Here is a 20,895-nt window from a genome sequence, read left to right on the forward strand (position 1 = left end):
TGAAGGTTCCTAGCATGCCATCTTCTCGTGCCAGGAATGTCTTTGCCTGGTGTCCTCTGCACCAGACTCTCCCCCTGCTGCCCCTCCACACCCACACGCTCCTAGCGGGGAATGGGGAAGAAGCCATCATGCACCAAGAGACTTCCACTTGCCAGGCTTGTTAATACATGTTGCTCTCAAAACCACTGTCTGGAGAACCTTCCAGGAGTTCCCCTGACACCCCGTCCAGCCCAAGTCCAGCTGGTCTGCCTCAAGCCAGCCCCCACACACCCCAATAGGCCACCCGTGGGCACTTGGCCTCCTCAGTGAATATCATAGCCAAGAATAGAGGAAGTACCAAGATGCCAAGCAAACACGAGCTGCCTCATTAAGGACCCGCTCCACCCAATCCCACACAGGATGCCTGCTTCGACGCCACAGTCCTGGGCTGTGCTTTCCAGCAGTCATTGTGAACCCCTTCTTGGCCCCCAGGCCCCATCTTCTGGGTGTTCTGGGCCTGAGAGCATCCATCACGGCCATGATGTGTGGGAAGAGCTGCAGAGAGAGACGGGAAGGGTGAGAGAAGGAGGAGTGGGGGGCGGCAGGGAGACACTGGGGTCTCTGGCCCCGAAACTTGATGGAGAATAGAGAGAAGGGATCTCACATGGGCAGCAGGAGAAGGAAAGACTGGGGAGAAGAAATGGGCCAATAGGGGGTTAGAAGCACATGTTCACGCTGGGGGCAGTAGCACCCTGTCGGGCGCCCTACAGCTTCAGTGAAGTCAAGCGTTCTCACCAGTGCTTTGGAGAGAAGAGCTCCTTCTGGAGACCGTGAGGAGAGGAAGAACCTGGTGCAGAGCGAGGCAGAAACTGCCCAGGGAGACATGGGGACCATGTTGCCCTGGCTCCTTAGTGTCTCCCCAGCCCCTGGGAGGTGGGTGCATTTAGACCCATTTTACAGAATGGCAACTGAGGCTCACAGAGGTTTAGTGATTCATCCAGTTTCACACAGCAGTTGGGGAAGAGGGGGAGGAGGGCAGGATCCAAGCCCAGGGCGATCAGGCTCCAAAGCCTATGCCCCCAGCCCTGCACGATGCTGCCTGGGACGGCTCTTTGAAAGATGTTTGTATAAACACATCTAGCAGGGCAGGCACAAAGTTGGGACCCAGGAATCCCTGCATCCAGCTCTGCCACTGCCCTGGTATCAGGTCCCACCAGAATATATCCAGCCCTCAGGAGGTACCTCCGAGTCCCCAAACCAGCAGACCCAGGACACTGGGGCCAGGCTGGGGACAACAGATCCTGCAGTTTCCAAGGGGCTGTGCCAGGGGATCACCACTCCACAACTGGCCCACATCCTGGGCTAGCCCCTGCAGATGGAAGTGAGTGGTCTGGAACCTGCTCTGTGGTGAGGGACAGTCAGAAAGCAGACAGTGATAAGAGGGCAAGAGCAGGACTGAGCGAGGGGAGGGGAGGAAGCCCTTCCAGCCAAGGTCACAAAGCAACTGCACTGCAGCCCCTCCACCACTCCCTGGAGAGGCCATGGGAGCCCCTCAGGCAACATGTTGACACAAGGATGCTTGAGCCCCACATTCATCCCAGCCTTCGGGGACTGGGGGCCACACCCAGACCACAGCCGCAGGAGGCCTTGATGTCAGAGGGTGAGATGACCCATCCCAGAGTGGGGGTCAGAGGCAGCAGCAGACCAAGGGGGAACCCCGGAGTACCCCTCCAGGGAGAGGGCTGAGCTGGCCATGGCGTGGGCTCACAGCCGCTCGAACCCAGACACCAGACCCCTCTGAGCAGTCCCTGCCGCCTCCACGTGCCAAGCGTCAGGACCTGAGCCTGCCTGTGACCCCGGCACTCCCTTAGGCCTGGGCCTGGGACCCCGAATTTCAGCCATGGGTGGGCTGGGTCCTTGCTGCCTGAGACCCTGCCTGGGGTCTTGGCTGCTGACAGAAGTTCTGCCGAAGCCCACAGGGGCCCTGCCCGAGTACGCGCCTTGTCTCATCGACGGAGACACTGCCAGCCACCTCTGTCTCGCCCGCAGAACCCTCCCCACCCACAGTCAGCTCTAACTGGGCCCCAGGACTCCATCTGAGGCCGAAGTCACCGGTCCACTCCCGGCCAGGACCCCAGCTCCCCCAGGGCCAGCTTCTGACTCACTGGTACCTGCCACCCTACTACCAAGGGCTGATCCTCCGAGTGGCCAGCTGCTGTGGGCCCTGGCACCCCCATCTCTCAGGCTTGCCCTTTCTCCACCCCGCTGCCAGAAGGATCACTGCAAAGCCCAAACCTGTGTTTCTCCCCTTCTCCATAGCCTTCATTGACTCCCCATGTCCACAGAATAAAGCCTGGCTTTCAAGACGCTCTTGATCTGGCCCCTATCTACCTCCAAAGCTTCAGCTCCAAAGACTCCTTATTCCACCTGCTGCATCTGAGCCCCACTAAACATCTCCCTGGTCCCCGGAATCCGGAATTCTCTGAATCATCCTCACCTTTGCACATGCAGTTCCTCAGCCAGGAATGTGTCCTCTCCCTTCCCAACACATCCCTCCAACCACCACCCATTCATTTTCTCTATGACCAACTCCTATTCATCCTTCAATGTCCTAGTCAAATGTCACCTCCTCTGAAATGTTCCCCAATAGCTTCAGAAATTTAGTGGGTTTTTTCCTCTAAGTTCCCACAGTACCCTGCTGGACTTACTGCTATTTTAGTGCTTCAGAGTACTGTTTCATTTTGTTTTCATTCCATGACCCCCTTAGAGTGAGAGCTCTAAGGATAGAAAAAGTTTATTTCTTATCTCTTGTTTTCAAGACCTAAGACCTTCCTCATCATAGTACCAAAATATAGAGTGTACTTGCTAAATGGATAGATGGAGAACTGGGACAGATGGGACAGAATGGATGGGTGGATGGGTGGATGGACAGATGAATGGATGGATGGATGGATGGATAGGAGGAGAGTCAATGATGGATAGTGGATGGGGACATAGATGAATGGATGGATGAATGATGGTAGTTAGATGGGGATGGATTGTTAAGTGATGAAGATGGATATACAGATGAATGTCTGGATTGTGGTGAATGATGAATAATGTATAGGTAAGGAGATGGATGACTAATGGATGGATTGTGAATAGATTAATGGGTAGAGAGATAATGGATGGATGGACAGATGGATGGATGATTGATGGATGGGAAGATGAATGATGGGTAATGGATGTATAAGTAGATGGATGGGAGTATCCATGGATGAATTGAGTGGATGGGAGAGAAAACAGCAATAATGAAGAGGAAGGGGCTAGCAGAGAAACTTTGGCTGGAGCCAGAGAATCCATCTATCATTGCCAAGATCCCGGCTAAATGGGATGAAACTCAGCACTAAGGGTTGGTGTTAGAACAAATCCAATATTTCACATCCAATATTTCAGAAACTGACTATAAGCATGCCCAGCACTTCCCAAAGTCTGTAAACAAAGTCAGAGAAGCTGAGCAAGGTCTGCAGGTTGGAATGATTTCTTTCTTTCTTTTTTTTTTTTTTTTTTGGATTACTAATCAGCTGGTAAGTGAATCCCAGCAAACAAGATTACAACACCAATAACCTGGCTAGGTCTGAATATAGGAGGCAGGAACTGACAGGAATGTTAAATCACAAATGCACTCAAAAGAATAAGATTCTGAGTCCAGTGGCCAAAGGGGAGAGGTGGTCCCTGGCAGCACCCCGTAGGAGCAGGTGTGCATGCCAAAGATGGCCATCCAGGGCAGCATGCTGTAGCCCATGGGATCAGAGAAGCCGCAGAGAGACAGGTGGCACTGGGGCTCTGAGGACCACCACTCATTGCACTTGGGAACTGCAGGTGGGACACACGTGGGGTCTGCGTGGAATGACATAAGGCTCCAGGGAGGGCCCTGGGCTGGGATGGAGAGTGTAAGTGGGTCATAACTGGGAGAGAACTAGATCATGGACAGAAGCCAGCTGTCAGGAGAAGAAACAATGTGGTGTGTGGTCACTCCTGCTCCTCGGTCCCCTCACCATCACTCTCCTTCCTGCCTATGACTCACTCCTCTCACTCTACCTCCATCTGTGTCCCTGGCCTCTGGGTGCCTCTCTCTGACTTCCCATCAGTTACAAGCTGACCGGTGTCCCCCAACTTCTGTTGAAGTCCTAGCCCCCAGTACCTCTGAATGTGCCCTTATATGGAGACAGGATCTTTAGAGAGAAAATCAAGTTGAAGCGAGGTCATTAGAGTGGCCTCTAATCCAATTTGACCGGTGTCCTTACAAGCAGGGGAAATTTGGACTCAGAGGCAGACATGCACAGAGGGAAGATGATGAGAGGACACAGGAAAAAGCCCCTCTACACGCCAAGGAGAGAGGCCTGGAACAGATCCTTCCCCCATGGCCCCTGGAAGGAACCGACGCAGCTGAGGCCTTCATCTTGGACCTCTCACCTCCAGCACCGGGAGACAGTATGTGTCTGCTGTTTAAATGACTCAGTCTGTGGTGCTCGGTGACAGGAGCCCCAGCAGCGGAGTCCGCCATCTCTCAGTGCCCGCCTCTTTGCTCTCCGTTCCTTGTTCTGTCTCTCCCTCATTGTCCCTCCTTTAGGGTGGCTGACGGTTTCTGTTTTCCCGAGCCTGTGGGGGTCTCGGACCCCGGATCTTGGAGGCTAAAACCAGGAAAACCAGGACAAGTTGGTCATCCTACATCTTTTCTCCCCTTCACTGCCTCTGTTCTCCATCTTTTCCCCTTCTTGCTCTTCCTTCTCTCCCATTCTCTTTCTCTCCCTGTCTCTCTCTCTCAGATGCTCATAAACCTGTAGACACGGTGTCTAGGCCTGCAGGTGGTGTCCGGGATTATCAGTCAGGTAGGTGTACCTGGAGGGCAGCAAGCTGACCAGGGCAGATATTGTTATGCCTTGGTGACCACAGTGCTGCTCAAGGTGGGCAGGGCCCACCATATGCTTGCACTGCCCACCCCCGTCCCTGCCCAGGACAGGCCTCCTTCACATTGCAACTCATAAAATGCTCTCTGATGGGCGCCTGGGTGGCTCAGTTGGTTAAGCGACTGCCTTCAGCTCAGGTCATGATCCTGGAGTCCCTGGATCGAGTCCCGCATCGGGCTCCCTGCTCGGCAGGGAGCCTGCTTCTCCCTCTGACCCTCCCCCCTCTCATGTGCTCTCTCTCTCTCATTCTCTCTGTCTCAAATAAATAAATAAAATCTTTAAAAAAAAAAAAAAAATGCTCTCTGATGCTGGTATTAGCAAAGACTCCCCAGCTGACGGGAACAAGATGGGCCTTGTATCTTAAGCTGAGGCCACTGTTTGCAAAAGGCATGAGCTTGACATACCAAAAAGTGTTTATTGAATGAATGGATGAATGGATCCATTAACTCACTGGATTGATTAATAATATGGGAAATCTCGGGGTGCCTGGGTGGCTCAGTCAGTTGAGCATCTGACTTCGGCTCAGGTCAGGATCTTGAGGTGCTGGAATCGAGCCCCACATCAGGCTCCCCACTCAGCAGGGAGTCTGCTTGTCCCTCTCCCTTTTCCTCTGCCCCTCCCCCCACTCATGTGCGTTTTCTCTCTCTCTCTCTGTCTCCGTCTCTCTCCCTCAAATAAATAAGTAAAATCTCTTAAAAAATAAATAATATGGTAAATCTCTGTACCTTCCTCTCAATTTAGCTGTGAACCTGAAATTGCTCTAACAAATAAAATCTATTAAAATGTAAACAAAAATACTGGTAATATATGTAAAAGGAACATGTTATTAATACACAAAGAGCTCTAGCAAATTAATAAGGAAAAAAGAATCCAATGAAAATGGAAAATAGATATGAATGGGCAAATCATAAACAGACTCAGATTGTCAATAAATATATGGGCTAATAATAGCAAACATTTACTTAGCCCTTATTTTGAGCTAGGAACTCTGCTAGCAATTTATGCGTATGATGCTATTAAATCCTGAACACCAACTAACAAGGCAAGTACCATTGCTGTTTTACAGAGGAAGAAACTGGGGCCCAGGGAGGTACAGTAATTTGCCCAACATCACACAGCTTGAGAGCACCAAAGAGGAATTCTCACCCAGCAGCCTGGCTCAACACAACCTTACTCACAGTAAAGGAAGTGCAAATCAAAATAATCATCAAGATATTTTTTTATTTATCAAATTGGCCAAAATATTAACGTGTGATAACACATTTGGCATGTGTGAGAGAATAAGCATTTTCATGTATTATTGGTGCAATCCTTTTGGAGAGCAATTTGCCAATATCCATAGACATTTTGTATATACAATCTGATAAAAACTTCATCCGACAGGTATTCTTACATATGACCACAAAACTATACATACAAGGAAATTATCTTTATGTGTTTGTTATAAAAGTAAAAAAAATATGAGACATAACATAAAGTCCAGCAGAAGAGAATTGGAATAATAATTAACAATAATAACTTTTGTGTTCTATGCAATACAATATACCCAAGAGAACAAAGGAGGTGGACTCTATATATGGCAATATTACTAGCAAGATGCATTAATTTTTAAAAATGAGTGCAGAATAGTATCTAAGTTGATCTCATTTGTATAAAATATTTAGAAGCCTGAGCTTGTGACTACAGAGGAAATTTCCTGGAGGACTCACAGAAATTACAGTGGGTACTGCAAAGAGGGGCTAGAGGCAGATCTTCACTGTACACTTTACACTATTTGAAATTCTTACCATGAACATATACTGTCTAAAAGCAAAAATCCAAGGTCTGGATTGTTTGAAATTCTTATCATAAATATGTAGTCCTTTCATTTTCAAAAAGTCAAACAAAAAGCCAGACCTAGAGTCACACAGATTGGAGTTTGAATGCCAGCTCCCTCATTTCCTGGTCAAAAAACAGGGCAAGTTACCAGACGTCTCTGAACCTCAGCTGTCATCGTAAAGTGGAGCTAATCATGAGAAGTGAAAAAGATAATGTATGCAAAACATAGTCACTGCTTCTGCCATTTGTTTAGGGTCAGAATATGTGAGCCTTCATTCATTGGCAGGCTATGAAAAGCTGATATTTTCAATCAGTTGATCGTGTGCACCAATAACCTCTTGTGGCAGATTTTTGGTTTCTTCCTTCCTATCAGAATGTGATAGCTGGAGGTGCAGCAACCATCTTGTGACCATGAGGACAGCTCACTAATACTCTGAAGATGACAGAGCAGAATTATGGAAAGCACTTGAATCCTTGATGTCTTCACTGAGCCACTGAGCCTACTCTAAAAATGACCCAGTAAATTCTTAAACGAAATTAAGAATTAAGTGGGAAATTAAACATCCTAATTGTTTAGACAACTTTTGGTTCATAATTCAGTTACTTGGAGGCAAAAATGTCCTAAGGGATGTACCACCCCAGAGAGTCCCTGTGGGTATGGAATGAGAGAAGAGCACTTGTCGAGGACACAGCCACTCCCCTTCCCCTCCAGCCCCCAGCCCCATACCACTGAAGAAGGGAAGCCCAGCCCCTCTACTCTTTCAGTCCCATGCACACCCCTCAACCACACTTCAGTTATGAGGCTCTTCCTCCAATCTCTCTCTTGACTACCATCACCTCTAGCATGCCCAACTGGCTTTGGGGACCACACAGAGTCAGTGAAGACAGGAAATAACAGAAATAACAGGAAATAAGGGGGGGCTCTCAGGACAGCCCCCACCGCAGGGAACTTTAGACTCCAGCCCCTCTCTGACAGTCAACTCCAGCTCAGACTTCCCTTCTCAGCCCCCTGCCCCCCATCCTCCCTCTGCCAGACAGGGTCAGTGCCCTGTGAGGGAAGGCACAATCCTGGCTGTCTACACCTGGTCTCCCCACGGCCCAGGAAGAGGACCCTCTTGGGGTGGGACCACCCAGCACATTTAGAGGCTCCAGGTAAATTTTAAGACAAAGGCAAGCCAAAAAGGGTTATGAAAACACACCCGAGTTTAGGGTGGAATGACAAAGGCTCCTACATCCAGCCCCCTCCGGTTGTATAACTCACAGCTGGAGTCTAGGGTGTAAGTAAAATGAGGCTGTATTCCCCTCCAAAGGCCGAAGGTGCCCTCCCCCCCCCAAAGCACCCCCCTCGCCAACCCCCACCTCCACCTGGACTCCACCCCCTCCACCCTCTCCATCATCCCTTCGGGAATCTTCTGCTCTGGTGGTCCTGGAGCATTCGGAGGAGGGGCGGAGGGGGAGTGGGGGGCAGGCACTGGGGCGCGACAGGCGGGAAGTAGCTCCAGGCTGCTCCGGGAGGGGACAAGGTCATTGGCTCCCAGCCTGCGTCCCCAGGTGCCTCTGAAGGGCGGCTCCGTGACCACTAGGGGGAGCCCGAGCTCCTCCCGCGGGCCGCACCGCGGGTGCCCTCCCAGCACTGGAGCCCTCGGGCGTGAGCCCACCGGCCGCCGGGGACCCAGGCCGCAGCCAGCCCCACCCACCAGCCCCTGAGAGCCCTCCCCTCCCCTGCGCCGCCCAGCACCTGCCAGAGGGACGGGTGTGGGGCCGGAAGAGGAAAGGGGACCTCTTGGCCCTAGGACAGAAGGAGGACACCAGGCAGGGACTAGGTGCAAAATGCTCAGTAGTCAAGATAATGTTTTCGTGAATATTTTAAGACCAGAATTAATGCAAAAAATGAATGACAAAATATCAAAAATTCATATAAAAGCAGGATCCCACATATAAATATATCCCATATAAAAGCAGGAGCCTGGGGGTCTGCCCTTCAACAAGGGTCAGGCAGTGTTCCTGGTGCCTTCAGTAGCGCCCAGATGGGTGTCCCAGCCTTCCTGGGACCACAGCCCTGCTGGTTCCTGCCCACGGATGTGACCAGGAAGGAGGCTGAGCCACACCCTGGGGACTGTACAGAGCAGAAGGGCGCTCAGGGGTTGGAAACTTCTCAAGAAGCCCTATCCCTTCTCCCTGAATTCCCCCAACTCTGCAGGGAAAGAAATCAAACCACATAGTCTTCTTCAAGGGACGTGGGCTGGGCTTACAAAAGCCACAAAGCCTGAATACAAAATGGCCCCCTTGGCCACCACCTCCCCAGACCCTTGACTGCTAAAAATGAGAAGTGGACAGAGGGAGGGCAAGGCAGAAGGCTACAAGTAAGGAGCCCTGTGGGCATGGGGGAGGGGACAACTCCACCCCTCCCCAGCAGGGCTCCAGCACCACAAATTCAGTTCCCTGGTGAGCCATGGAAAATGCCAGCCCCAACTGAGGCTCCCTACTTGGGCCTTGCTCAGGCTTTCTCAGTGGGCGTCTTCTCAGGTGTTAAAGACAGAAGTCTCCTCGCCCCTCCCCAGTCCTGGTTCCTAGACACAAGCCCACACAGGAGAGAGGCACAGAGATGAGACAGCACAGCGTGCCCCCACTGAGGCCCAGGCCATGCCCCAATCTAACTACAAGCCAAGCAAGAAGAGTCTGAAAACGTGAAAGAGGAGATGGCCTACCCAAAGCGAGCAGATGGGCACTGCACATCCCGTGTGCCCCTCAGGTGACTTATCCAGCCAGGCCCCAATAAGGGACACCAAAACTGAGGACTGATGGGGTGCCATCCAGCCTGAACAAAGCTCCTCCACTCACCCAGCAGGACCACGAACAATTGATTTCTCTTTTTGGGTAAAAGTGATGGAAACTTGACAAAGCAACCCCAGGTTAGCCCACGGAGGCCTCCTTCTCTGGGGAGAGGCTCAGAAGCTATTTGGCAAGTTCAAATGAATTGGTTTTCACCCAGAGAGAATGGACAGGTGGGAAGGAAGAGCCCAGACTCATGAAAGTCAGGAATGCTGAGACCCAGACTCAGCCTTGGCTGGGGGAGAAATGGCACAGGCCATAAGAAGAGCAGCACTGCTGTTTGCGGCGGGGGGGATAGGGCAAGGCAGACCCTTGGCCGCAGGGGATGGAAGCAGGGGCAAGGACAATGGGACAGTGGGGAGACACAAGTTTTCTGGAGGGCAGAGAGGATTTGATACAGAAAAGGAGAAAAAGGGAGAAACTGAGATTCAAGAAAAACAGGAGGTGGGAAGAACATACACCGAGGGCAGAGCCTTCCCACTGGGCCCTGTCTGGACACCCATGGAGGTACTGAACTCTCATGGTCACATTCATAGGACGCTATGTCTCTTCCCAGGAAAGTTTCAGAAATGGAAAGTTCTAGGCCAGGACAGACTGGGTGAAAGGTACATGACTAAAAGCCCACACACCTTAAAATTGGACACACTCACCAATCCCAAGCCCCAGATGAGGACTGCCATATTCCTACAATTCCCACACTCTCTCCTACAAAGCGGGGACATGAGATACGAATTCTAGGACACCCATTTGGGAGCACACGTTTCAGGGTACAGACCTGCCTCCTTGCTGAGCCACCCCAAGCTTGGAGGGGGAGAAAGGATGAATGAATCACAGAAAGTCTCTGAAGAAGAGAGCAAAGACAGTGTTTATCCAACTCTTGGAGCAAGAGAGTCAGACCCCACCTGTCCGCCCCCAATCCCATAGGCCAATACAACTTTGATTTTATTTGGGTTTCTTTAACAAACACCTACTTTTCTGAAATGTTTTCCGTGGCTTATTATCTCTGTGTAACCACAACAATACAAAACTAGCCCCGCGTTCTCCCAATCCATCAGGGAGACCTCCACCCAGCTTCAGAAAGACTCTTAGCAAAAAAGGGTGAAAAGCCCCAGGGAAAGGCCCAATGAGGAAGGAGCTAGAGGCCAGCTGTGATGAGCACCATGCTCTCCCCCCCAGCACTTTATCCCCCAGGAAGTGCGCAGGTGAGCCCCCAAGAGGGGAGGGGAGGCCTGCTGAAACAGCCTGGGGCGGTTTCCAATCTCCAAAAGGGTTACAATGTAGAGTCTGAATCTTAGCTTGCTGCAGATCTCAAACTTCTAGAACAGCTTGTTAAACAGAAATAGGATCTTAGAAAGGGAAGCAGCGATCACCAGAACCAGAACCAGCTATGCCGAGAGCGAGGACTTGAGTCAAGCCCCCTCCCCCTCCATCCTTGTTTGGATGTGAGGGTCCCTGGGCCATGACTTGGGTCAGAAGAATGCTACTCATGTCGAAGACCCCGATTTGCACAAATTCACCTTAAAATTTGCCCATGATGACTGTGGATTCATAGGCACATGGGGCCCAGTGCTGACCTACAGGATGACTCGGTGACAGGCCCTGGGCCTGTGTGGCCCTGCTCTGTCTGACAAGTTGGATGGAAACTGATAAAGGACTAGTCATGGCTTCAGATGACAAAACTGGGTCAGGCCAGAATGACGACCGAGAAGGAATTTAGTGCGGGCAAATGCAAAGCTCTGCACTTGAGTAACCAAGGTCACTCGGCATGAACACAAATGAGACAACTGCTTCAGAGCAGCCCACGGAGACAAGTCTGGACACTCTGCAGGCCTGGGACTCCATGCACGTCTACTGGGTGAGGGGCTGCTCAGGGCATGAATGCATCTGCGGATGGGTGTGCCCCCAGACCCCACGGACACCCTTGCTTTCTGTGCACCCCTCCCCTGGGACAGGGCCTACAACCCCATGCAGACACCTGCCCCAGGGCTCCTGGAGCTTCGTGGCCTGCCTGCCCCAGCCAGTACGCCCCACCTGCATACCCCTGGTCCCAGTGGCCCTTACCCGAGGTAGAGTCTGCCCCGGGGCTCCCCTGCGGGACCCGGCCAAGGCCAGGATTCTACCTGAAATTGCACGCTTGTTGGCTTCTATCGCTACCCACCTTGCACTCCCCACTCCCCTTTCTTTAGTCAATCCAGAATCCTCACCCTAGCACCAGCTTCTGGGAGCCCAGCCGCAGACTAGTCTCCATGGCCATGGCCGGAGTACACGTGTCCTAAGCAGAGTATGAAGCACAGGGTGAAGGACCTTGAAGGGGGCTCTGAATGAGGACTGGCCAAGGAGATGGGATGTGACCTCGATCACAGCCAAGTTGGCCAGGCAAGAGCTAGCCCCTGCCTGTGGCCGGGGCAGTAGGTCCAAGGAAGTGGCACCCCACAGCACTGGCACGTGTGGTGAGCCCCAACTCGGTACCAGCTGCTTTATGCGGGTTATTCCATTTAACGCTCAGAGCAAGCCTACGAAGGAGGCATGATTCATCATATCATCGTGAGGACATCGAGGACAGCGAGGTCAGTAACTCGCCCAAGCTCTCATGCCTTTGGATGAGATCCAGGATTCGAACTCAGATTGTAGACCACTAAGCTGTGGTCTACACTGCGCCCCCCCACACAATGTCCAAGGTGTCAGAATATGCACTCAGAAGGCCCCGAGGGACCCCCATGAAATAAGAACGCAGCGCTTCTGGGGACAGAGACCCAATCCAGCGGATACGGGCGGCGATGTCACCGTGTGACAGGACCATTCTCTGCTTTTCCACCCCCACCCCCACCCCCGTACACACTGTGAGCTCCGGTGGGCAGTAGCCTACACTCTGGCAGCAGTAGCTTCTCCCTCAGGATGGACTAGGACTCCCTGTGAGGGTAACAGCAGCCTGGGGCTTGGCAAGAGATGCGTGCCCTGTGTCCTGGCCCCGCCCAGAGGTGATAAGCTCCAGGAAGCCAGGCTTCAGCTGTTGGGGCCCCAAGGCTGCCAGGAAGGAGAGAACAATGGACAGAAGGGAGGAGTCCGTGGAGAAGAGGGGGCGGACTCCTGCCTGGTGGGGGAGCTCGGAATCTAGGGTGGATGCTCCAAAGACAAAACCTACCAGAAAAAAAAACAAGACCAGCCAGGACCGTGGACCCTTCCCTGGCAAAGCTCTGACCTCCAATACTTTATTTCAAATTCAAAACAAAACAACTGTACAGATAATGAAATCCACCACCTCCCAGAGCAGGGCCTGAAGGGGACCCAGAGAGACTGGTTGGACATCTGGAATCTGAGGGGAGATCTGTAAACTAAGCTGGTGGCCATGTCTTGAGTCCCTAACCACAGCTGGTCAGGCCTGGCCAGGGAGGGGCCACGGCAAGGGGATGGGGGTGAGGGGTTCGTTCTGCAGGGCAAACTCAGGGATTCCGCTGCAGTCCCTCTAGGTAAGCCCACTGGCCGAGGCTGTGCAGTCAGCCTATGGGGCCACGGCCAGGGCAGCAAGCCTAACCAGGAGGGTCTGATGGGGGCCCCAGCCACACACAGCCCCACGGCCAGACACACCTGGATTCCAGTACCACCCTGCAAACATCTATCTCGGGCATGATGAGTTGGGTGGAAGGTTTGGCTAGCCCTTCCCATTCAGGGCCCAGCCCAGCCCAGCCCACCATCCTGGCACGCCTGGTACAGCCTAGAAGCGGTACAGCTTGGCATCCATCAGCTGAACAGAGAATGTGTATGCATATGACAGAGAAAGTCTCTTAAGGGTTCCACTGGTCCCAGCCAAATATCCTGGCATGTGACCCTTCACCTGCCTCCTCACCTCCTTTTGTTCAAACTAGAAACCTCAACCTCCTGGAACTCCTCCTCCTTTCCGAATCCACTGCAGGATGTGTGTGCGTGTGCATGTGCGCGTGTGGCCCAAGCCCCAGCTTCCATCTCCCCAACAGGCCCCTCCTTGGCTCACACACCACATCCCCCAGGGCCCCTGCCTCCCACCTCTTCCATACTAATCTCTCCAATGGCAGCCAAAGGGATGCTTCTAAAATGAAATCTGGCTCCACCACCCTTTCCACAGCAACCCTGAAGTCCCTTCCCTCAATCACACCTGGATCCTCACCATGGGGACACCCTTGCCAGTCTCCCAACCCAACAAACACCCCGACACAGCTGCATTGCGGTGACTCACCATGGCATGAGCAGGACAGGCACCTCCATGTCTCTGACCAGGCTGTCCCGTGTGCCTGGTGTGCCCTTCCTCACTGTCCACCTGCCCAGCCCCACTGTGTCCTCAAGACCCTGCTCAGCTGTGGCCCTGTGTGATAGTGTCCTCCCCACTCCATTTCATCCCGTCTCGTGTCCCCACAGCTGGGGCTCCTGGAGCCCCTGTGTAGCACCAGGCATGAGGGCAGCCTGGTACCCACGCGCGTCACCGTCCCGAGTGTGATGTACCTGCCCCATAGAACACACAGAGGTACAGACGGGCCCAGGCCCCCAGGCTGCACAGTGCCCAGAGCCGATGAATGCATGAAAACCTGCTTGATCGAATTTTAACAGGGGGGGAAGATCAGGTCCCCTCCTGCCCACACCAACCCCCTTTGCCCCAGCCCCACCCTCAGAAGCAGTACTGATGTGCTGTCATTTTTAAGCAACAGTTGGAAAGGCGTGTTTTGGGGTAAGAAAGCCCCATCCTGGGGCCTTGGGAGGCACTCTGACCTCATGCATACCTTCCTCACCTTGTTCCTTTGGCCCATTAGAGGGACACCCCTGCTTTAAAAAGTCAACCCACTGCTGCAGGAGTCATTTCCACCAGCGTGAGTACGGGGGGCCTTGAGGTGGCCCCGTAAGCCAGTTGGCAGGTCCCGGGTTCCTCAGTGCAGAAGGAGGCCAGGGCCAGATCATGGGCAGGGCTGCATGTGGGCCTGGACTCCACCCTCCCAAGCCACGGGACCCTGAGCAGCACCCTACCCTGGCTCCCTCTTAAGGGTAGGTTGGCAGATTGTCCTAGGAGCTTAGGATCTTCAATGCTAAGCCCCAGAATGAGGACACAAGCCTGTGCCCAAACTCCATAGGAGTTTGGGAGATCCTTGGGCAATGAAGTCAGGCTATGCCAAGCCTGTGTCTTGAGCTCCCTCACCCCATGATCCCCAGTCCCCCATTGCCTGGCCCATTTCAACTCACAGGGGCAGGGCTGGGAGAACAGGCCCACAGGCCTCCCAGCTCTGGCCATTTCCCACCAGGTGGAAGACCCCACCCCAGGCTCTTTCCCTTTTCCCATCCGTTTCTCCCTTCCCTCCTTCCAAGGACCGCACCAGCTGGGAATAAATCCTTAAGCCACGGGAATGAGGTGACAATGGTGCGATTTCAGGCCCTGCCAACATATTTGGGGCTAAGGAGCTACCTGTTCTCCCCTTCTTGAGACCAGCCCCTGACACAATGACCAACAAGGGGGCTGGCACTTAGCAGCACCCCCGGCCCTTCTGTAATGCTCAGTGCCCTGGTCCTGATGTGTACCCCACCTCCCACATGCCGTCAGCTCAGCAAGAGTGCAGACAGCCTGTCTCATTCCCCAAGGAATCCACAGAACCCCGCACAGAATACTGACTCAATAAATTCTTCTCTTTCGTGACTGCACTGCACGGACCAGCCGTGTGCTGCAGGGAAAACAGCACAGCCTTCAGCCGGCCTTGGCTTTGAATCTTAGCCCACCCCCTCCAGCAGGCCAGCCCAGGCCTGTGAGCTACAGCCTTGCCAAATATCCGAGGTTTCATCCAGAAACAGGGCAAAGAGGTGGGTGCTTGACAAGGTAAGGTGACAAGCACAGTGTGTGGCACAGAGAAGGTCTTTAACAACGTCAGTGCCTTTCCCTAAAGACCCAGCCAGTCCCTGTCACTTGGGGCCCCAACTTTCATGTCAGGAATGCGTCATAGCTCAGCACTGCTTTACGATAAAGCCACCAAGAGTCCTCGGGGGAAATCATGGCAGAGTTCTGAGGAGAGACTACACAGAACGTCGAGTATTTGTACAGAAGAATCGGGATCTCCCTTCTGCACAGTGCTGAAAGTCTGTCCCCAAGTTCGGAGCCTCGATGTGCAGAGATGTGGCTCTTGGGAGTCAAGCCCTTCAAAACCAGCCCAGCTGCGAGGAGCAGGAGACCCCCAGGCTGCCAACAGCGGAGACACGTCCACGGCCGCCAGCAGGTCCAAGGAGCACGGCGCCCCCTCCCCCCGTGTCCCTGGCCTGGGCTGAGTCCACGGGCCGAGGATGTCTCTGAGGGCCACGGCCCCTCACTCGGGAGCCGCGCTGGGGCAGCCGCAGCAGCTGGGGCGCCGCAGGGACTGCATGACGGCTCGCAACGGCCCCCTCCGGCCCTCCGCCGACAGGCTGTCCTCGCTGGGGGGCGCCCGCTGCAGCTGCTCAAACTGCATCTCCAGATGCTTCTGGATGGCCACGCCAAGCACCTCAGGGTCCACTGCAGCTCCGTACACCTCCCAGGTCATGCCCTCGGCATCCCATCGCACATCCCGCACGGGGGAGGGTGCCTCCTCCAGGCCGGCCCCCAGGGTTACCTCTGGGAATGTGTGCAGGGCCACGGGGGCTTCCAGGGGCGGGCTGGTGGCCACAGCCTTGCAGACCGCCATGGGCGCTGCCCGCACACCAGCATCCTGAGCTGACAGAGAGGATGCCGACACAGGGGCCAAGTCACTGGCTGAGGTCATGGTCCACACATCCTTGGTCCTGGCACCAGGCTCCGTGGCTAACCCGGTGGGACCCCAAGGGTGGTGGGCACAACAGTGGGAATGCCCAGGGAGCCCCCCAGGTAACCTGCACTGGAACTTCACCCCATGCTGAGCCTGCAACCCAGACTCACTCACGGATGCCACTAGTTTGGGAAAGGCCAGGATCCCTGGGGCTGGCAGGGCATGGCGGCAGGCACCGGTCCCCACTTCCCTCATACCACAGAGTAGAGCCGCTGGGGACAGGGTGTGGCAGGAGGTGGTGGCCGGCTGCCCAGTGCCTTTGGGCCCGGCCTGGGGGCTACTGCTGTGGGGAGCTGCCCCTCCCAGCTCTAGGGGCGTTACCCTCACCTGACTCTCTCCCAGTGTCCAGGCTGAGTTCGAAGTCCCTTCCTCCGGAGCCAGGTCCCTTTCTAGGCCCCCAGGGGCCTGGCCTCCCTGGCCAGAAGTACGGCCGGGCTGCAGCCGAGCCCTGTGGACAGGCGAGCTGCCAAGGGCCGAGCAGCTGAGGCTGGCCTTTTGGGTGGCACTGTGGCCCCACATCTGGGCGCTACGGACCAGGTCCGAGTGGCTCCTCTGCATGGCAGCGGCGCCGGGGGCCCTCAGGCGACACAGATCACTGCCGCCCACGGTAGACACGCTGCCCACAGCGCTGCCCCGCCGGTGGCCCACAGTGCGGGGCCGGGGGCTGGAGGCTGGTGCCTGCTCCACGCTCTCAGCGGGCTGCCCCTCCTCCTCCGGGCCCGGCGGACCGCCGCTGGCCTCACCCGCCTGGGCCTGCCACACGGTGCTGCTGGCACTCTTGCGGAGCTCTGGTCTCTGCCCCCGGCCTTCACCCAGCAGGCTGGAAGAGCTCCGGGACAGGGGCTGTGGGCGGGGGCTCTGGGGGGGCCGGGCACCCGGCTCGGGGCGGCTGGTGCTCATGGCGGCCTGCAGGAGAGAGAGGGAGGGAATGGAGCTGAACTGTGTGCAGCACCTCAGCTGGGCACCTCCGTGGGCTCACGCGGTGCTAGGCACACTGGGGGGACAGCCGCGGCCCCAGCTGCCTGATGGCTCAGAGCCGTGAGCAAAACAGTACCAGGACACCAGACACTTCAAATCAAGATCAGCACACATTATACTGCAAGATGTCCCTGCAAATATCTAATAACCGGTACCAAGCGATTAGAACCAGCCCTAGCATAGGGTCCTGGAGACCATCCACCACACAAGCTGCATTATGTGGCAAGAGCGGAACCCAGGGGAGAGGCCCAGTCTGCCGGGACCTTGGGGAAGGACTGCAGCACTGGGGGCAGGGGCTTTGGGACAGCAACTCTTAGTCAACCAGCACAGGAGTATTGCAGTATTTTAATAACCAGTAAAGCTTGACTGGCAAATACTAGCCTGGTTCCTCCCAAAACTGTCCATATCCATCTTGCTCTGGACTGGGGCCTCCTTGGTACAGAGCTGGGGCTCAAAGGAGGGCTGTGAGATGAACAAACAATGAACAGAGGACACGCTGAGAACAACCCTGGGTTCCCACGCCCCCCCCACCCCCTTTCCCACCCTCTTGGGCCTGGCCTGGTTGAGCTGCCCTGTCTCTGGGACTCAGTCTTGGCAGCTGTGAAGGGTTAAGGGGTTTTCTGACTCCCACCTCTGGCTCTGAGAATAGGGAGAGGCCCCACGCATCAGCCCCTTACACACAGAACACACTCAGCATACGTTCACTCATTCCACAGCTGTCTCCAGAGCACCCACCGCCCGCCAGGCTCTGGACTCGGGAGACACAGAACTAGCTTAGATCCGGCTGTGCCTCTGGGAATGTGGTCTAATATCACCAGTCAGACATGCCCTCCATAAACTTTCAATTCCCTCTTGCCAAGCATGCCTACACCCTCCTTGCCTCCCTCCCTCCCTGCCATTCCTGTCCCTTCCTCCAGCCACACAGACCCCTCCAGACCTGCTCACTGACTCATCCACAGCCTAGAGTCAGCACTGGGCCCTTCAACCTCAGCATCTCCTCCTGGAGCAGCTTTCCCAAGCCGGACTGGCTCCCTCTCTGGCTGAGCACTGTCTGGCCCGGAGGGAACAACCTGGCCAACCAAGGGCCTCCCACCAACCTGAAGCTGTCAAAGCAGGCCCTCTGGCCTGTACCCTTCAGTCTACCCAGCACCCAGCACTGACCTGACACTGGTACTCAGAACGGCCGCCACGGGCCTGGCTGAGAGAACCTGAGAACACAAGAGTAAAGCCACTGGGGAAAGGGCTGAGTGCCAAAAATGGGGTCTGAGAGAGGGCATTTCCAGGAGAGCTCACTTTGCACGATGGATCAGAAAAGGCCTGCTGGAGGCCCAGCCATGTACGTGGGGCCAAGAGAGAGAGGAAGGAGAAGGGGCCGGGGGAGAAGGAATAGGACGAGCACAAGGCAGGAGGCACACGAGGGGAGGAGTGGGCTGGAGGCTGGACGGGGCCCCACAGGGAGTAAGGCGGGGGGGCAGGGTATCTGGGCTGGCCTGGCCCCAGCCAAAGCTGTGAATGAGGACTCTCCCCCCGGGACTCCCTGCCAGGCAGGACCAGCTGGAGAAACAGGGCGGGAGAAGAAGCACAGCTACACTTGCGGCAATCCTGGTCCTGCCCATCCACCCCTGGGCTGATAAGAACTACCAAGAAACCAACCGCCTTGGCCAAGTAAGCAAGAGAACATGGGAAGGGCTCCCAGGAACTCGGTTTCTGTATAATTACCAACTTCTTCTGCCCCAGCACTCAGGAGACGGCTGCTGGCTGTTCAACAGTGAGGATGCTTCTGGAGCTGCAGTCCCCTGAGAGCTCAAGGCTTGCTATGGAGTCCAGTTTGGCACAGTGTCTGTGATGATGGAAAGATTCTACTCGGCACTGCCCAGTACGATCAGGCCTGGCCACGTGCGGCTCCTGAGCCCTTGACAGGTGGCCTGCGTGACTGAGAAACTGGCTTTCTGATTTCACAGCAATGTAGGCCATTTAAATGTAAATGGCCACATGTGCTTAATGACTCCCCGACCGGACTGTGCAGCTCTAGACACAGCTCCAGCCTGCACAGGAGCGTCCCCTCCTGGCTGCTCCTCGGGGCCGAAGCCAGACTGGTCCCTGGCAGCAAGAAAAGGATGAACAGCTAAGGGAGGACTAGAACCCAGGCCCTGCCCTCAAGGAGCTCTAAGATGGATGTATATACAGAGAAGGGCGACAAAGCCAGTAACAGTCACAGTGATGAGGAGAGGATAATAAAGAACAGCTCCCAGAGCCCCGTCACCCACCCTGTGCCAGGCACGTGCCGCACCCCGTCTGCGCACTGGCTCATTTCACTGTAATTGTCAGAGCAGCCTCGTGAGATACATCATCAACCCCATCCTACAGATGAGGAGGCCAAAGCTCAGAGAGGTGTCCTGACTTGCCCATAGGCACACGGCTGGTGAGCAGCTAAGCCAGGAATCAAACCCGGCAGCGTCTGAGCACGGCACAGACCTCTCTCCTGGAAGCTAACACCCTCCACTGTCTCCATCTCCTTACTTTCCTGTTGCCCTGACTCGGCTGAAGCCCCAGCACCCAACACTTGCAGTGGTGCCCATGACATGCCCATGGAACGAGGGAATGAATGGGAACAAAGCCCAGACGCCCACCTCCACCCCACCCACTTCTTAGCAGCTTCTTAGGCTGCCTGGAGTCAGGACGACAGGAGACGCCCCTGCTAGCTGGGAAAGCTGTGGCCACCAACTGCCCCCGGCAGGCAAACAAGCACCCAGCTGCAGGTCCAAGAAGCCCAAGAAAGCCCTACCTGGACAAACTACGCAGCCTCTGGCTGAACCCCACCGAGCCGCAACCCTCCTAGGGAGCAGGGCCAGAGAGAGCCAGGTCAGGCCCTGGCCCCCCTGAGGAAACAGGTGAGATGAGGTTGAGGGTACCCTCAGACCCCTCCGGGAGCTAGTGAGAGGGTCCCGCTGTGCCCCCCTCACCAGATGGCTGCCTCACCTGGACTAGGCATCACCCAGAGAGGGCAGTGACCACAGAGACCACAGGCCGGTGGCTATCTGTGGCAGGTGACAAACCCGAGGCCCGGAACAGCTGAGAAATTTCAGAGAGCCCACAGCTGAACCCCAGCGGGGTATTTCTCCTACAGCCTGGCCTTCCCAGCCTTGAAGGAGGGAAGCACTGTGAGGTGTGAGGAAAGTCACCCAGGTTATCCCAGGGAAAGGAGGTTTCCCACACCCCCATCACTAAGAAGAGGGGCCTCCCAGGGAGCGAGAGGAGCTGACCAAAGGAGCTTTGGAGCCGTAGGTGAGCAGGCAAGGGGTCTGCTCTAACCCTGATTCCTCCCCTTCCTGTGCACGTGCCCTCAGGTGGACACCTACGCCCCCTGAGCCTCAGTTTGCCCAGTCTGCAAAACAGAAGTAAATGCCCACTGCAAGGTTGCTGTGAAGCCCAATATGATGGTATACAGACTGAACAGCGACTGCTAATAATAATCTTCTCATTCCTCCCCCCATCAGGAGTGACCTGCACTCAAGGTATCACAGGGACTAGGACTGGGGGACAAAAGGCCCTTTTAG

At 55.1% G+C, this 20,895-nt stretch overlaps 1 protein-coding gene across 1 annotated transcript; it reads right to left on the bottom strand.

Annotated features, from left to right (window-relative positions):
- Positions 1 to 12,773: 12,773 nt before the first annotated feature.
- On the bottom strand, positions 12,774 to 17,442 carry GPRIN2 (G protein regulated inducer of neurite outgrowth 2). Its single transcript, XM_078077468.1, has one exon. It carries the CDS (start codon positions 17,258 to 17,260, stop codon positions 15,887 to 15,889), a length of 1,374 nt encoding a protein of 457 aa, XP_077933594.1. The 5' UTR covers positions 17,261 to 17,442; the 3' UTR covers positions 12,774 to 15,886.
- Between the last annotated feature and the right edge of the window lie 3,453 nt (positions 17,443 to 20,895).

The sequence above is a fragment of the Halichoerus grypus genome, chromosome 7, assembly GCF_964656455.1.
Source record: "Halichoerus grypus chromosome 7, mHalGry1.hap1.1, whole genome shotgun sequence".
Lineage (NCBI taxonomy): Eukaryota > Metazoa > Chordata > Mammalia > Carnivora > Phocidae > Halichoerus > Halichoerus grypus.

Bases quoted from the DNA above. Each gene is read 5' to 3' on its own strand.
- GPRIN2 (XM_078077468.1), bottom strand. From the start codon at position 17,260: ATGAGCACCAGCCGCCCCGAGCCGGGTGCCCGGCCCCCCCAGAGCCCC.